Below are 18,145 nucleotides of genomic sequence, written 5' to 3'. Positions count from 1 at the left end.
CGTAAAAGGCAGTAGTCAAAAAGAAAGGGGTAAATTTCTTAAGAAGCTGTGCTACTGCATCAGTGTGGGCTACTATAAGACAATTTGGTTCAGTTAACTGAGTTGATAATGCAGTTGGCCACCGTGAAGAGTTTCTAAAGCCGACGTTTCGAGCGTTAGTTCTTCGCCATTCACTCCTACAATCAAAGGGTTAACGCTCTAATTGTAAGCTGTAGAAACTCTTTTCAGTAGCCAATAAATTATCAACTCAGTTTGCAAAAGAAAACATTCAAAAAGTAAAGTTTTTTGTATTTGTTGAGCGATCGAGCATTATTCGTATTACTTTGCCTCTTCCTTCCGCAAACCCCCCCCCCCCCCCCCACCCTCCGAGACCCACTGTCGAGTGCGGCATTATTTCCACTAGTTCCAGAGGTTTTTCCTCATTTGTTAAATTAGATACGAATCGTGACGCGAAGTATAAGTTGTTGTTGTTGTTGGTACTGTAGATGGCAGCGCTATTGAAAAACCAGCGCCTTGAATTCGGAAGTGCTAAAACTTTTAAATGGGGACACAAAATCGTTGCTTAGGCCTGCAACGACTTATAAAGATCCAGGGTAATGTTGTAAAATATATGATAGCAAAAGGGATCTCAAAGATTTTCAGCAGAATACATGGTTCAACTAAATGAGACTTGCGTGAGGATGTTTGCCCTCACATTAGCTCTGAACAGGGTCTACAATGATAAGATAATAATAGAAATAAATATTAATAATAAAAAAAATATTATCAATGTGAATTTTCACTGTTAAGATTTTTCTTACACACTGACGATGTTTTCTCTTCCTGAACAAAAGGAAACAAAAGTAAATTAAATAACGTAGATTTAAAATTTATGCAAAAATAAATGAATAGATGAATATATAAAAATATTCCCTTTAATTTTTGTGTATATAAATCCACTTATAATATATCTTGGGTCTAAAATATTTTGACGTTTTGGAAAGCATCTCTTTAAGAGATATCGAACATTTTTGACCAAATTACTATTGAATACAACTAGGTGTAAACAAAGGGCTACTGTAAATGTTCAACCGGTTAAGCTAACATTACCGATTTGCAAAAATAGAAAATTAAGGAAAAAGAAAAAGACCCAGACAGCGAACATCCTTACCCTTGGAGAGTTATGTAAGGATGGAAAAGGTTTAATTTTACGGAGAGGGAAGGTAAGGTGAGATTTGAAGGTTTCTCTTCTAAATTTTTGACCAGTGAAATACTGTTTAAAGTACGAGTGAATCGTAAGTTTTCTAAAATTCATGCATAGAACGGGATCACAATCCCCCCTTTATATAATAGAAATAAAACATTTATATAACGCCAAAACTATGCACATATTGAAAAGCGCTTTCATTAAATTGAAAACTATAAACTAATACTGAACGCTTTCCCAAAAAGACATGTTTTGAGTTGTTTCTTAAAAGTAGCTAGGCTGCTACAGGATCTGATTGATAACTGCAACAAGTTCCATACAGCAGGAAAAAAGCGCGAGCAAAAGTACGATCCCCAATTGTGGAGCAATTGACCAGTGGAACGAATAGATGAGATTGTGTGGACGAGCGAAGCGTGTAGTTAGAGGCAGGTTTAAAAGATAAAAGATCTTTAATGTAGGGCGGCGGCTTAGATTGTTTAATGAATTTTAAACAAAAAGAAGCAACTTAAATACAGAAAGCCAGTATAGGTCGAAGAGAGCCAATGTGATGTGGTCAGATTTCGTAAACTGGAAAATCACCCAAGCTGTGGCGTTCTGAATATTCTGTAAACGATCCCTCCTGCCTTGCATTTTAAAATCATGCTGAACGAAACACTCGAATTATTAATGAATTCTTGTGACTCAGCAAATGCTATCAAAACAACGATAAAACTTCCGTTTCACCTGTTAAATGTCTACGTGCTTACTCTAAACGACTTTTAATTTATTTATTTCATTCAGAGACATTCGCATTTCAAGCTAACTACTATACGAAAAAGAATTCAGTCTTTCCTCAAATATAAAATTTATTTATTTATTCCAAAAACCATTGATATTACTCTCAATATTCATAGTTAATTCAAATAATATATATCTTTTCAATTTAACTTACTCAATTGAAACGTTGGATGTTTAAATCTTTTTGTTTATTGTAGAAACTGCTTAGAATACTACTCGAGCTAGTTTTATGAATACAAGAAACTTCTTGCTTCGGTGTGAATTGGTATATGTCCATCTTACGTCTTAAAAAACACCTGCCGCCTTAAAACGTGACGAGTGTAATTAACTCAATGACAGATTGTAACCACACATATATTATTGAGGTGTTCATGAGGTGGATTAATTTCACCCCTTTTCCCAAATGTATAGTTATTCCTTTTTAGACTGCTTTTTGGGGGTAATATTAATTTTCAACCACTTATAAAAAGTCTGAAAATTATAGTTCCATTACTATAAGTAGTTGTTCAAAGCTTGGTTAAGATAACCCAGGGTTAGCGTGAAATCTGACCTCAGATCTGAAAGCTTTAAAAGAATATTCAGCATATTTATTTTTGCCTACAATTTGATGTCTGAATGTTCTAAAAGGAATTGAAGAAATTATGTGAAATAGGCCTGTGAAAAAGGGAATAAAGAAACCCAGGCTAAAACTTTACCTCGGGTTAGCGCTAATCGGCCTTCGAACAACTGGGCCTTGCTGTCTGATGACATTGAAGAAAGTTCAAGATACGGTGTTGTTTTCCAGCTTAAGAGGAATAAAATAATAAGGATGACAAATCAAGAGTTTAAACTTGGAAATTATAGGGGTTGAAGAATTAAGTGGATTTTTATTTCAGGATTCAAACGAATTCAATATGTCAAGGGAGCTAAATTACTGAATAAACTTCATTGCCATTTTTCATTGCAGGTTCTCAATTGATGTATTGTGTACGTGACCTGTTTCACCAAACAAAATTTCATCAGGATGTTTTATTTATTGTTTTACTCTCAGTTTGCCAAAAGTTGCATAATTCAACGTGAGGAGTACAGATCACTTTCATTCCAAGGTGAGGTCAGTAGCTGCCACTGAAAATGGAGTTTAGACTCTCAAAACTTTCCAGGAGCTATTTTAGTATACTGATGATAATCGTTTACTTGGCAAATGCATCTGAAGGTACGTTAAATGTATTAATATCAGTAGTATGGTAAATTTTAGGTTCGATGAAAAAAATTCTTGTCACGAGAGAGGAAGATGGAAAAAATGATGAGGTTTTACAAGGAATCGAATCTTAAACTTTTTGGAATTCCGCGCTACTTCTATCTTCTTTTTTTCTCTCACATGATGCTTTCAACGCTGCTGATCCTAAAGATATGCAGGAAGTGTGTCCCGTTTGAACTCAGAAATGACCTAACACCTCGCAGAGTCTCTGTAGCTAAGTGGTTGAGCGTCCCAGCGCGGAATGCGAAGGCCTGAGCATGATTCTTTACTTTGTTCCAAGCTCGTAACAAGTTGGATAAACATCTACGCTCACGGTACTCACTGCTGGCAATCACAATAGTTTTAAAATAGCCACTTATAGTTTTAACCCCTTCATCACCCCATGCAGGAACAAGATTCATCGATGCACGCAATAAAACTCTAAGCCGAGGCACTGACAGAGGAATGGCTTATGCCAAGTTTAAGCCTCATCAGTTTTCCTATCTCAACATCGCCAGCATTGGTTCAGATTACGTTCTGCAAGGCAGTGAGTGTGGGCTCGTCTGTGTCAACATACCATCATGTTTCTCTTTTAACTTGGGTGCATTTCGCAATGTAATTGGTAAAGTGATCTGTGAATTGCTTCCGTCGGACATATACAACAACTCAGAGAAGTTTGTCCTCAGTCAAAGTCATCATCACTACAGTATCGCGGTGAGTGGGAATTCGTAAAGAATAATATTTCCAATTGCAATCGGTGGTTGGATTAGGCCACATAGACAACTTTAGAGGGAATTTGTTTTTGTTTTCTCTCTTTCTGTTTAGTCACCTTGCATCAGTTGGCCTTGTCAGAACAAAGGGACATGCGCTGCACAATACCAAGAGAATAGTTACGAATGCGTTTGCGCAAAAGGATACACAGGGAAACACTGTGAATTGGGTAAGGAAGTATTAACTATAGCATTATGCAGTTCACACAAATGATTTTCATATGTCCACAGTCATTATTCATCACTTCACGGGTTTATTACAAATGAACATAATGGTCATGGGTTCAAAACTCGTACAGCCCTGAATTTTTTTTTCAGAGCTTTTTTTACTACTGCTTAAGTAGTGTTCATAATTGCGAAGATCGCTTTCATAATTCATATTCAGTATTGCATTAGCTTATAAGTTAGAGTGCTTCGCGCTTTACTAACGAAGTAACTTTTCTCACACGGATGAAATGCGTGGATTTATGAAAAAACATCCGCAGGTAAACTTGGGTCCGAGCGCTGAATCGATTTATTTGAGCGTTGATAAACCAGTTTATTAGTTTAGCCCTGATAGTTTCCTGTCACTCAATTGTATTAAATAGGTGGTCTTGGTACTTGAAATGTGTTTCTGCTCCTTCTAAAATTAAGTGCCCATTTTGTTCATTCGAGGCCATGTTCACCATTCTCCTTCTGCAAAGTGAATTCAAACTAATGGTAAAATGCATGATATGCATGAAAATAACCTCCACATCCAACTATTATATCACGCTTGGGGTATGAACAATGTCTCGAAGGGTCGAATCCCCTAAACTAAGATGGCTGACGTAAAAAAAAGAAAGAGAATATTTAATAAATACGGCAAGAAGCAGTATATTCGTAAAAAGAGCTGATATCTTGGCAGTGCAAGAAGACATGATTGACTAGTCGTAGCCTTGAATCATTTTGATACCAGAATGCAATTTTGAAGTAAAGAAGTGAGGTATTGAAACAGGCTGTCTTCACGTTATAGAGTCGGAAATCGCCCTTAAATTTGCCTTTATTTGACTAACTCATATTCACAGGCCCAGGTTAAACGTCCAATATCAAAACTAAAAGAATGTAATTTAATACATGGAATACTTATTTGCCAGATGTCAATGAATGTAGTTCCTCTTATCGGGTTTGTGACGTAAACGCGAATTGCCACAATACTTTTGGCTCCTACGGCTGTTCTTGCAAAACTGGATTTGATGGGGATGGGAAAACATGTGCAGGTAAACTTGGGTCAAATTACTAACTCAAACTAAATTTATTGAATATATCTACGACTAGACAATTTGAAGAGCATCCAATAGCCTTTCTCCCACCTTAAGGTGATTCCTCACAAAAAAAGTTATCAAACAACTTTTTAAAACTTTCCTTAAATTTCTCTTACCGATGTCTGTTTCTAAAACTGCAACAAAAGAGATAGGTTACCGTGCTTACTTAAGTCCAATATCAAAACTAGAAGAATATAATTTAATTAATGGAATACTTATTTGCCAGATGTCAATGAATGTAGTTCCTCTTATTGGGTTTGTGACGTAAACGCGAATTGCCACAATACTTTTGGCTCCTACGGCTGTTCTTGCAAAACTGGATTTGATGGGGATGGGAAAACATGTGCAGGTAAACTTGGGTCAAATTACTAACTCAAACTAAATTTATTGAATATATCTACGACTAGACAATCTGAAGAGCATCCAATAGCCTTTCTCCCACCTTAAGGTGATTCCTCACAAAAAAGGTCATCAAACAACTTTTTAAAACTTTCCTTAAATTTTCCATACCGATGTCTGTTTCTAAAACTGCAATAAAAGAGATAGATCACCGTGCTCACTTAAGAGATATGATTGACCAGTTATGCGCCATTTATGCCTGTACTGGTACTTATAACGCGCGTCATTTCATCGGTTTACGGTACAGTTTTCGGTACCTGAAAGCAAAGGTTTTAAGTAAAAGTTGAAAGAATACCTCATAAGTAAAAAGTCTCGAGCGTTAAAAGCAAAAGGTAATGTATAATACCGTGTTCTCGGAATGCGCGCACGCCTATTGGCCTGATTACGTGATTTTTATGCGCAGAAAAGGATGGCGGTGCAATACTGAGGAATCACCTTAAAGAATTGTTTACCATCATTAAAATGATTTAGTTAGATCCTTTCGCTCAGATGGACCGCTCTATTATTCTATCTCACAAATTCTGGATCCACTCCATTTTATACTGCTAATCTCCAAATTAAAAGTGGTGAATTGATCGAGTATTTTTTCATCAGATGTTAACGAGTGCGGTGCCTCCTTTCGAGTTTGTGATGTCAAAGCCAACTGCTATAACACTTATGGCTCCTACAGTTGTTCCTGTTTAACTGGATATATCGGAAATGGGAAAAAGTGCAAAGGTAAAACTATACTAAACCAACCTAATAGTTAACAACTATTCACCGAAGTGGAGGTGAATAGTGATAGATATTTACCGAGCCGCGGTCGGAAGATTTGATCGTATCACAATAAAAATTTACCTGATCCCTGAAGGCTTTGTTAGATGTTTATTTATGATTTTTCCTCATCAGAAGTTAACTGGAAGCTCTCAGGCCAATCATTTCCAAATTTAGGGATGCGGGATAGCCTTGTATAGGACATTGGGTGAAAAACACTGAGCACCAGTCGCTTTCTCATTCAGTCATCCACCCACTCTCTCCACGGCTATTTTTTGAGCTTCCTTTCCCATCCAATACCTCTGCATACTCTGAAACTCGCCAATAAAAGCTATTCGCTAGCTTAATTTTTCCATTTAATGTCAAATGAATGGCAATATTGACTGAGACTAGTTTTTAGAGGAGTTGTAGGGTGGGAATGTGCACCTTACCAGAACCTATCGTTGCAATACTAGATTGCAATGCACGAAATTGTTCAATCTTTAATGACGCCTATACCGTTGATTGTGCTTTTTTTTATTCAGATATTGACGAGTGTAATTCTTCAAATGGATGTGATGTCAATGCCCATTGCCATAATAATCCCGGCTCGTATAGCTGTTCCTGCAAAACTGGATTTGATGGGGATGGGAAAACATGTGCAGGTAAACTTGGGTCAAATTACTAACTCAAACTAAATTTATTGAATATATCTACGACTAGACAATCTGAAGAGCATCCAATAGCCTTTCTCCCACCTTAAGGTGATTCCTCACAAAAAAGGTCATCAAACAACTTTTTAAAACTTTCCTTAAATTTTCCATACCGATGTCTGTTTCTAAAACTGCAATAAAAGAGATAGATCACCGTGCTCACTTAAGAGATATGATTGACCAGTTATGCGCCATTTATGCCTGTACTGGTACTTATAACGCGCGTCATTTCATCGGTTTACGGTACAGTTTTCGGTACCTGAAAGCAAAGGTTTTAAGTAAAAGTTGAAAGAATACCTCATAAGTAAAAAGTCTCGAGCGTTAAAAGCAAAAGGTAATGTATAATACCGTGTTCTCGGAATGCGCGCACGCCTATTGGCCTGATTACGTGATTTTTATGCGCAGAAAAGGATGGCGGTGCAATACTGAGGAATCACCTTAAAGAATTGTTTACCATCATTAAAATGATTTAGTTAGATCCTTTCGCTCAGATGGACCGCTCTATTATTCTATCTCACAAATTCTGGATCCACTCCATTTTATACTGCTAATCTCCAAATTAAAAGTGGTGAATTGATCGAGTATTTTTTCATCAGATGTTAACGAGTGCGGTGCCTCCTTTCGAGTTTGTGATGTCAAAGCCAACTGCTATAACACTTATGGCTCCTACAGTTGTTCCTGTTTAACTGGATATATCGGAAATGGGAAAAAGTGCAAAGGTAAAACTATACTAAACCAACCTAATAGTTAACAACTATTCACCGAAGTGGAGGTGAATAGTGATAGATATTTACCGAGCCGCGGTCGGAAGATTTGATCGTATCACGATAAAAATTTACCTGATCCCTGAAGGCTTTGTTAGATGTTTATTTATGATTTTTCCTCATTAGAAGTTAACTGGAAGCTCTCAGGCCAATCATTTCCAAATTTAGGGATGCGGGATAGCCTTGTATAGGACATTGGGTGAAAAACACTGAGCACCAGTCGCTTTCTCATTCAGTCATCCACCCACTCTCTCCACGGCTATTTTTTTAGCTTCATTTCCCATCCAATATCTCTGCATACTCTGAATCTCGCCGATAAAAGCTCTCCGCTAACTTAATTTTTCCATTTAATGTCAAATGAATGGCAATGTTGACTGAGACTAGTTTTTAAAGGAGTTGTAGGGTGGGAATGTGCACCTTACCAGAACCTATCGTTGCAATACTAGATTGCAATGCACGAAATTGTTCAATCTTTAATGACGCCTATACCGTTGATTGTGCTTTTTTTATTCAGATATTGACGAGTGTAATTCTTCAAATGGATGTGATGTCAATGCCCATTGTCATAATAATCCCGGCTCGTATAGCTGTTCCTGCAAATCTGGATTCATTGGCAATGGAAAATCTTGCAAACGTGAGATATATGTTTAATAATCCAGTCGCCCATCGTTTCAGCTTCCCCTCAGTTATCTTATGTCAGTCGATTTATTTGAAAAAACAATACCACAAGCCATACCAGAAGCAAAGATAGTGGTCCCTTGAAGAAACTCATTCATCCAATACCATGACAAACATACTTTATCGTGAATAGGAAAAAATATATTTGACGGTTGCCATATGTTTCTTCTTACAGGAGCTAAAGACTGTGGGGAGCTTTATAACGCTGGAAAGAGAAGCAGTGGCGTTTATATAATCAACCCTGATGGCTCAGGTGACTTTCATGTTTACTGTGACCACACAACCTCTGGCGGGGGTTGGACTGTGTTCCAGAAGAGACTGGATGGCTCTGTCAGCTTCTATCGCGACTGGAGCAGTTACAAATATGGCTTTGGTTACACAAGTAGCGAGTTTTGGCTCGGACTGAAAAATATACGCCGTTTGACCAGCAGCGAGGACTACGAGCTTCGTATTGATATGGAGGATTTTACTGGGACTACTGTTTATGCTGAATACACTTTGTTTGAAGTTGGGAGTGAGGGATCTAATTACAAGTTAAACCTTGGAAGCTACTCAGGTAACTTTGCTCTCAATACTTCTTATCTCATTTCACTGCTAGTAAAACAAAGCCAGGGTTAACGAGGAACCAGTCATTCTTTGTCGCCTTGGGAAGGGGTATTTATTTACGGAGTGTAACACTACATAGTTACAAACTTATGAAATTGTGGCCCTCTTTAAGGTAAAATGAACATGATACATAACCATAAACATAGCATTTAAAAACCCTAATTGAAAGCAGGCAGACTAACTGGATCTATACAAAGCGCTGTCAAGGATTTGAACTGGGGGCAATCGAGAGCAAATCCAGAGAGTAGCTGGGTGCAGGGCTTGGACCCAAGATCCCTATAAGACCAGCGCCCTGGCGCATCCTCTTGAATTCCTTTAAATAGAGGGACTGTTTGATAAACTTCCTTAGGAAGAGCTAGCAGCATAATCGTGATCTTTCGATGATATGGATTTTGATTTGATCAGGAACTGCGGGAGACTCGTTTTCTTATCACGATGGTTATCCATTCACAACAAAAGACCGAGACAATGACTCACAAGGGAAAGGAATTAACTGCGGTAAGGTTTGTACAGGAGGCTGGTGGTACAGACGTTGTTGGACCAGTAATCTAAATGGTCATTATTACCAAGGATACTACAAAAAACCAGGCTCTTGGAACAACGGCGTTGCCTGGCACCACTGGAAAGGAAATGACTACTCACTAAAGAGAACTGAAATGAAGATTCGATCAGTAAACTTTTAGTTCTCTTTTTTGGCCTCCAAGTTTTTCTAGTTTCTTTCTTTCTTTTTTTTTTTTTTTTAGAGGAAAATTTTCTACTTAAGGTTTAGACGAGTAGACTTCGTCTCGAGGATTATTCAACAATATTCACATCGTCTTCAGTGAGTAACTGTAAAGTACTCCTGTTATTGCTAAATATTCGGGTTAATCACCTCCCTGGAAGCTTTTGACATAACGCGAGGCAGCCAATTAGAAATTTAGCGCCCCTGCCTTGCTATAATCACTTCGCACAAGGTGATCATAGCGAGATGTGACGCAATCCTTGAGCGAGAATTTCTATAATCACTTGAGCAATTATACTAAAATTATTTAGTAGCAACAGCTTATCGTTTGTAATTTCAACTTAGAGCTGTTACGGTTTGGTTTTCTGGGGGGTGTCTAAAATAGAGTGTCTTTAATTACCTTTGTTAATGCATATGTGCTCAGATAATGAGCTAAATTACTTTCACATTTTGATTGGCTAAATTACTCACGCATTTTGATTGGCTAAATTACTCACGTGTTTTGATTGGCTAAATTACTCATGCATGATTGATTGGTTCTTATTTGTAATTTTTGGGAGGATATATAAATGACGTCACCTTTAACAACACATACGTTTCTTATAAACGTATTTTCTCGAATAAGCGTCTTTACTCGAATAAGCGCCCTTCCCCTCATAAGCGCTTACCTCCAAGGCCAAAACGCCAAGTAAGCGCCCCCTTCGCATAAGCGCCTCGTGTGCCACTTTTGTATTTTTACCACATTTTGACATCATCTTTGAAGTTTCACTACTGAACAGACTTATGGCAAAATGGAACACATTTGTTTAACGTATACTTAAATATTATGCTATGTTTTTAGCACGATTGTATCATATACCAGTGTTGCTGCTGCCTTAGTTTATATGATGGCAGTAACTGATACATTGAAAATATGTGAAGTTAATTTTGTTGGTGTATTTTACACTCGTAACATTGTTTTCTTATCGCTGTTTGTTTCATCGTACCTTTTATTATTGCTTGACTCGGCATTAACTGTGTCGATTTGAATACGTGTACTAGAATAAATCATAAGGGGACCCTGGGGATCTCTTGGTATGTTGCTATTAGATATATTTTATGTACAACTTTATCACGTATTAGCGTTACACTATTAAATGTCACGGGGAAACTAGCTTTCGAGTACACCATGCTCGGCGAAAGTCACCAAGACTCTCAAACTGTCTCTTTCTTGTTTTTCTTTAATTAACCGGTTCTCCAATATACAATTTTACTCACATCCAAGTTTACTTCATCCGTGTAACTCTGGTTAATCTCTTAGGCTCCAGCAACACTTTGATTCTCACTGGATTCTTCTCACTGACTTGTGCTGCTAAGTCAACAACGGAATTCTGTCCCAATACTTCTGCACACTGTCGACATTCTTCCCTACTCTCTCTTCATTAAGTAAGCTCTAAAGAACATGCCTATATATTTACTTATGACAGATATGGGAAGGCATGGCAACTGGCTGACCTTAGGGGATCAAACATTTGTTGTTAGAGCATTAAACCAAACAATTTCACGCGACTTTCGAAATGAACAACAAAGCACTTAATCATAATGCTTCCAATAAACTGAATCAACAACTGGCTGTGTGAGCCAAAACAAAAACTGTCGTGTGGGTCCAAAGCAAAGTCAGTAAAAAGTGACAAATTTTAACCGATAGTCGCAATAAAAGTTCACCGTAAAAAAAATTCTGGTGACAATGATCTAACTGTTAGCCGTAAAATGGCAAAAATTTTAACTGTTAGCCATCACCACCAGCTGTCTTGGTAAATTAAAATTGTAGCTAGTACATAAATCTTTGAAATTTATGCCGTCCATCCGGTGAGAGGTCATGATACTATAAATGATGGTGGGTTATCAAACCTACGAATTTTTAGGGATGTTTGTAAATGTTCTCTTTAGCGCGTGCCAAATTAATCGTTGGAAGAGCAAACAACCTGAAAACCCCAACTCAAACTCCGGCGTGCAAAACCTGGAAAATTATGTCCAAGATCTCACATGACTTCCTTGAAGTTAAATGTTCAACTAAGTATCTCCAATCCTCCAAAACAAGAAATTTCGTGGTCTGGACCAAAGCGCAAAGAAATAGAATGCATGCCTTAGTTGGACAGTATCCATTTCTGTCGCATTAGACATTGGATGATATGAAAGGATTTAGTGTCTGACAGCACTGAAATGATATATTCCGCCAAATTCCCGGAAAGAGGTTTTACCGAACAGGTAAGTAGTATTTAGTCGTTTCAAGCATCAAATTTCAAGAGAGTAGATGCAATTCACGAGGGAGCATTCAAGGGAAGAGACTTCCAAAGCTGCATGTCACATAGAGGACCGACGAAGTCTCTACAGGATCTTAAAGAGTTGATGATTCCCTTATCTTTTCAATGTAACCTGCCCAGACTGCAACAGTACTGTGAGGGCAGGGAAACGATCTTGGTTATGCCAAAAAAAAAAACATCGTGATTACCGGAGAGCGAAACAGAAAGGGGTCTGTTTTTCTGCCTCTGAAAGACGGCGCTGTTCATCAATAGAAAATGACATATTACTGGTTGGTTTTGGGAAATCTTCAAACTATGTTTTTTTCATTTAGAAAGACAAATGTTTGAAGGTGGTTACATTTAATACTTTATTGATCAACTATCTTTGTTCAAAATAATACCATGTCTGTATCCCAGGCCCAGCTCTACTGACGCATTTACATCTCTGAGAGTTACATAACTGAACAAGATGAATGTTCTTTATAAGGGTCGTTTCCAGCTGGTTTATGAGGAGAGCCTTTTGCGCATGACAGTAGAAAGTCTTCGTTGGCATGTCGCTTGCAGTGGTAGACCAGATCAGCACACACCTCGGACATCCTTGATCGTTTGATATCCTTTTCCTGTCGCAACTGTGCTATCTCCTTCCTCAGTGAAAGCTTCACCATGGAGTCACACGAGGCCATACCTGCATAAGATATTAATCAACTCAATGGTGGGGTGATGATTGGGTTGATCCTGCGCACGTATGGTATTAGCTTGCAATTCTGTTCTTGAAAGTAATAAAGCTGTGCTAAGAAGCATCAATTTAGATTGTGCATGAGATTGTGCTGGTATTTTCACTTCATAACTCTAATTTCCGGCACACTTTTCATCATCTGAGAGCTTTGTGGGCTCTGTTCAGCCTATGTATTGAATGAGCAAGATGAAAGAGGAAAATACCTCGGCAGTCCTTGAGAGAGTTTGATAATCGTGCTCTGAAGATGAACCGTAAGCGCAATTATCTTGGTAATATTTTGTAAGAATTTTGAAATACGTCGGACGGAAATGGTTGTGAAATTTGTTTTCTTCACTTACACTGAACATAAACAAGGCGGTTTTGACAGCAAGGATCCTTTGCGACCTTTCTTACACTTTACCTTCATAACATTTTTACTGGCTCAACATACCCCAAAAATAATTCCTCCAACAGATAACCAAACATTTTTTCGATGGTGAGGACTGAGAATTTGAAAAAATATCGAAGCTAGTGTATTCCCTAATCGATTATTCACACTATAATTACCGCCTGCGTTCTTGATAATCTGCAAAATGAAATGACGCGAACTTCATTATTCATCCTTCTGCCCTGAAGATCAGTGGGTATTAGCACAACCGACATGGGCTAATCCAGATCGCACCGAAATTCGTTTTTATTCAAACGGAAAATTTTTGCTTGCTTATCATTCCTTGCCATCATAAATATTTTTTCAGCTTTGAATGATACAACACTGATTTTTTAGGACGCAGATCGTTGTGTTGATTCTAGTCATCTTTAGGGAAGGAATAAGGAAGTGTTATCCATTTCATCGTAATATTTTGTTCTTGAAAATTCTCTTGATCGTGAGATACTTTTTCGTTATCTAAAGTAAAAGATATTAAAGTAGTTAAGATATTAAATTCTGTATACTTTAAAGGGTACGTTAATGGTTTCATTTTGTCGTAGAAAAGCACCATGAATGAGAAACATACACAACCATACCTGTTTCTTTGTTTAACGGATGCTTTTGTAATCAGGTACATCCATTGTATTCTAAAAGTCACCTCCTCTTCAAAAAAGGTGTTTAAGGCGAATAAAGAAACAATTTGGATGCAAATTTTACAGAGTCTTGTCATTGTAAATATAATTTTTGACTAACTTCGTCATTTAAAATGATGCATGATAACATTTTTTCCCGCCTGGGGTACGGCTCCATTGCCATGTTATATGTCGTCGATCTTTTCTGTTGGATTTATATTCGTAAGTAAACTTGGATATCTTATTTCAAAATTTTCGTTCACGAATTTCAAGAACCTGGCCGTGTAGATTGTAATAAAGTTACTCCTCCTTGAAGGTAACTATGATTGTTATTCCATATCTACTGGTAAAACACAATTAAATCTTTGTCAGTCTCATTCACGCTGTTTCAATTTGTACCGGACTGAAAATTAAATCACTCAGTATGAGTAGTTTAAAGTTTCTATTACTGGCCTTTTTTTCCTTTGTATCGTCGATCGAAATCTAAAATGCATACTCCTTTTTTTTTTAACCAGTATTAGCGTACCTGCTTTTTTAGCCGTTCGTTGTTCTTTTCGTTGGGAAGGATCTAATTTTGAAAATGTAGCTCTACTGCAAAGACCGCACCAAGCGTCAAGGTCAAAAGCAGTCTTTTTCCAGTGCTACTGTTATTTTATCATTCATGCCCGCTCCAGGGTCATTGGTCGGCGGTGTTTTCAAAGTATAGATAAAAATCCCACAATTCCAAAGCAGCATTGATGTCCTCGTTACATCTACGCGATGGCCACAACCTACCCAGCAAAATGTTTCTTTTCTTCTCTGTCTATAGTTAGTTATTCTGATTAGACACGGAAAGAACGCCGCAGCAAGGATCATTTTTCAAAATAATCTTACAGTTTATATGAAATGCCTGTCCATATTTGCATATGTATTTAGTGCCATTAAAGCTTCTCAATGTGCGTTATAAGGCGATTGCGAAAGACATGTTATAAATCTCATCGAATAAGGTAGCTCTTCCTTACAACGTCAAGATCTATACTAAATGATCCTAAACGCAGACGTTAAGGGAGGATGTGGAAAAGATTGAGGAGAATTATGGGGATGTTTTCAGTGGAGCACGTGGATAGTTTCGAGCAAAATCTGACGAAAAATATGTATCACAATGAACTAAGATTTTTTTTTCAGGAAAGAATTACTTCGTAACAGACGCAGGTATTACAGGAAGTTCTCAATGGGGTTAACTGTTAGTCGCAAAAGGTAAAAAAATAATTTAGCCGGTATGCATGAAAATTGTCTTAAACAAGCTAACTGAAAAAACCTTTCCTATCGACGACGTGTTCTTTTGAAAGTTTCACAATCTTAGACTGTTACATGTCTTGTCGTATGGATGATGCAGGAAAACGGAAAATTATCCCACATAAACCTACCCTTGATGCATGACTTTCAAACTATGAAAATTAATCGTTAACTCTTGAAGATGATTAAATTTTATCTTTAGAATTTATGTTAACTGTAACGTAAAGAAATTAACAGATAGCCGTAAAAAACCATCACCCCAATAAAACCCTCCTAAGATCTCTTCAAGGTCTTTTACGTCGAGTTGCTCCGTAAATTAAGTGGTTGATAAGGGTGATGCTTTTATAAGTTGCCGACCTCAACGATATGGGATTCATTCAAAGGAAAGAATTTCATCATATTACGTCCTTTCTATAATGAACGCACGAAGTAATTCTCAGTTACTAAAATGGGATACATAGCTCTGACGCATTGCCAGTGATTTTATCAAAACAGCAGTGGTGACGCCTCCTTTGGAAAACAGCCTCTCTTGGAGACCAAACCTCGTTCTCACCTAAAATACCAACTTCATTTTGTTCTTCTTTCTTTTACTCCTTTTTACAAGTTCATTCTCAGCTCAAATTTCACAAATCATCTTTTGACCCTCTTATTTCCACCATTTGTAAAAGCGAAAGTTTTCGAGTAAATTCTCATGTTCCTATCATATAAACTCATAGATGGCTGCAGAGTCTTACAATGGAAGTCATTTTGTCGCGGTGAGCATGTTTTTTGTCGCCGATGAAGTTATGAGATTAGATCAGAGTGGTTCTTAAGTGTCAAAGATTCTTCAGTAATTACATAAACGTGAACCATAAAACTAGAATTGCATCAGGCAGTTTTTTTAACTGTTATTCATTTTTTTAAAATCTCAAAACTTTGAGAGACGGAACTGCTATTTTATCTTCTACAGCGCAGAGACCTCCTCCAACTGATGCCGGATGCAAAAGATGAAATAGAAGGGGAAAATTGACAACGAAGATATCCAAGCCCAAAGTGTCATGTTCCTTCTCGCTGGATATGAAACTTCCAGTACCACCCTGGGGTTTGTTTGTTATCACCTCGCCACCAAGACACATATGTAGAGAAAAACTGAGAGACGAGAGAGTGACTAACATCTTATTTCTCGTTACAATATCAGCCCCATATCCATATTTCCAATAAAGGAAATGATGATCAACTAAAGAAGCTCTTGATTAGTTAACAAACTCTCCTTCTCAGCATCTCAGGAAATGTATAAAGAATGGCAAAGAGAATTTGCATACTGATGTCTGAGCGTAAAGGTTTAAGGAACCATCTATGAAGTAGTCATGAGTTCGAGTCTGTCAAAAGACAACTTGGTCCCCTCAAGCTAAGTATTCATTTTGTCAATGTTCCACACAAGTGAAAATTGGTCGCACGTACATTGATTTTGGCAGGTTCACTGAAGCACCCTACACATATATGCCATTTGGTCACGGTCCACAGAACTGTATCGGTATGCGATTTGCTTTGCTGGAAATTAAGGTGACCCAGGTGAGATTATTGAGGAAGTACAAGCTGGAACGCACCGAGGAAACAGCGGCGAGTGGGCAGCATGTCAATGGTTGGATGGTACAGCAATCCATACCCCCCCCTCCCTAACAGATCGCGCTGTAATCACAAATCGTGTCGCTCCCGGGTCATAGACTAACTGAAGACATCGTGACATGTTCAAGAAAAATTGTAGCCTCTAAGCAGTTTTTGCAACGGCGGTCACTTAGTTATCTGAAGAACCTTCAGGTACATATGTTCTAGTTGTTCATGTCTTCCTTTCGTTCACATGACTTGCTAGATTCGCTCAGCTCTCGCCTGAGAGGCCGGCGGTGGTCAGTGGTCAGACTGCAGTGATCATTAATTCATTTGTATCTTTGGTGAGGCTAACTAAATTATTATTTTTTTACTTTCTAGGTTCCATTAGGCTTTGTCGTTGGTACTCTCCTTACCTGCCCACAAGGACAAATTATGCTGAAAGTCTTACCCAGAACTTTAAAGGTGCATAGCTTGTCCGGCTTAACATTAGTGTGCTTTGAGCAGATTGATTTGATTAACCAAGATTGACCAAGCTATTGGCCACGGAGCCGATGTTATTGACTTGTGTACGTGCTTACCCATATACTCTCTCTCTTTGATATACAATATATATTGTTAATCATAAGCATTTCTTTGATGCAATAAACTTGCTGCCCCATGCAAAGTTTGTGACTTCAACTTTGATACTCTTCGCTGCTCTAGCAAGAAAAGGGAACGGTGCCCTCGAAGACGCTTTGCATGTCAAATTTTTCAAACTCAAGTTTTTGAGAATTTTTTTTACAGTCATTTTACTTTCAACATAAAATTGACCAGAATTGTTCCCCGCGCATATGGAAAGAGAACAGTTTCTTGCTCAGATGCATGACCTTCGATCTTGACCTTCTTGTCTCATATGGCCTCAAGTAAGCTTGCACAGGAAGAACTCACCAAACCTCTATTTGAAATCATTTAGTGACAACGTAAAACCGACAACTTAGAAACGTCCACTTGGCAAGGTCTATATGGGGGTCATTTCTTTAGCTACTGAACTGCGCAAGCGGTAGCCTTAAGTTAGCGGAAATGTGTTTGGTGGCACACCCTCGCGATAAACAACAGTTTGATCATACCCAAACTTAACTCGATATGAGGGGTTGATTAAACAAGTTGATTTACAGGCCATGGCTGTTTCATGTTTGATAGTTAATCATGAGAAGGAAGTAAGGTGTATCTTCAAATTTATCCGGTATAATTTGCTGCTCAACGGCTGGAGAGTTATAGCTTTACCTGGTAACACGACTGTACTCTGAATAAAGTTATCGCCCTTTGTTCAGTGGATCACTTTGCCTTAAAGATTTGATGCCGTCATCATTTAATAACTACAAAATCAGCTTGTCTCTAAATGA

General features: G+C 37.9%; 2 protein-coding genes across 2 annotated transcripts; one reads left to right on the top strand and one right to left on the bottom strand.

Annotated features, from left to right (window-relative positions):
- Positions 1-2,985: 2,985 nt before the first annotated feature.
- LOC113674775 (uncharacterized) lies at positions 2,986-11,030 on the top strand. The gene is made up of 11 exons (XM_089197601.1): positions 2,986-3,155; positions 3,589-3,893; positions 4,005-4,119; positions 5,065-5,187; positions 5,459-5,581; positions 6,226-6,348; positions 6,909-7,028; positions 7,673-7,795; positions 8,355-8,474; positions 8,694-9,074; positions 9,530-11,030. The coding sequence occupies exons 1-11, from the start codon at positions 3,074-3,076 to the stop codon at positions 9,805-9,807; spliced, it is 1,893 nt and encodes a 630-aa protein (XP_089053727.1). The 5' UTR covers positions 2,986-3,073; the 3' UTR covers positions 9,808-11,030.
- A 1,455-nt stretch (positions 11,031-12,485) lies between these two features.
- LOC149049959 (guanine nucleotide-binding protein subunit gamma-like) lies at positions 12,486-14,539 on the bottom strand. Its single transcript, XM_089197616.1, has 2 exons — positions 14,428-14,539; positions 12,486-12,812 (listed from the first exon to the last, which is right to left on the bottom strand). Exon 2 carries the CDS (start codon positions 12,808-12,810, stop codon positions 12,580-12,582), a length of 231 nt encoding a protein of 76 aa, XP_089053742.1. The 5' UTR covers positions 12,811-12,812; positions 14,428-14,539; the 3' UTR covers positions 12,486-12,579.
- Between the last annotated feature and the right edge of the window lie 3,606 nt (positions 14,540-18,145).

The sequence above is a fragment of the Pocillopora damicornis genome, chromosome 2 (assembly GCF_964200805.1).
Source record: "Pocillopora damicornis chromosome 2, jaPocDami1.2, whole genome shotgun sequence".
NCBI lineage: Eukaryota > Metazoa > Cnidaria > Anthozoa > Scleractinia > Pocilloporidae > Pocillopora > Pocillopora damicornis.
The sequence above is the reverse complement of the archived record's forward strand: the minus strand, read 5'-3'. Positions and strand labels throughout refer to the sequence as shown.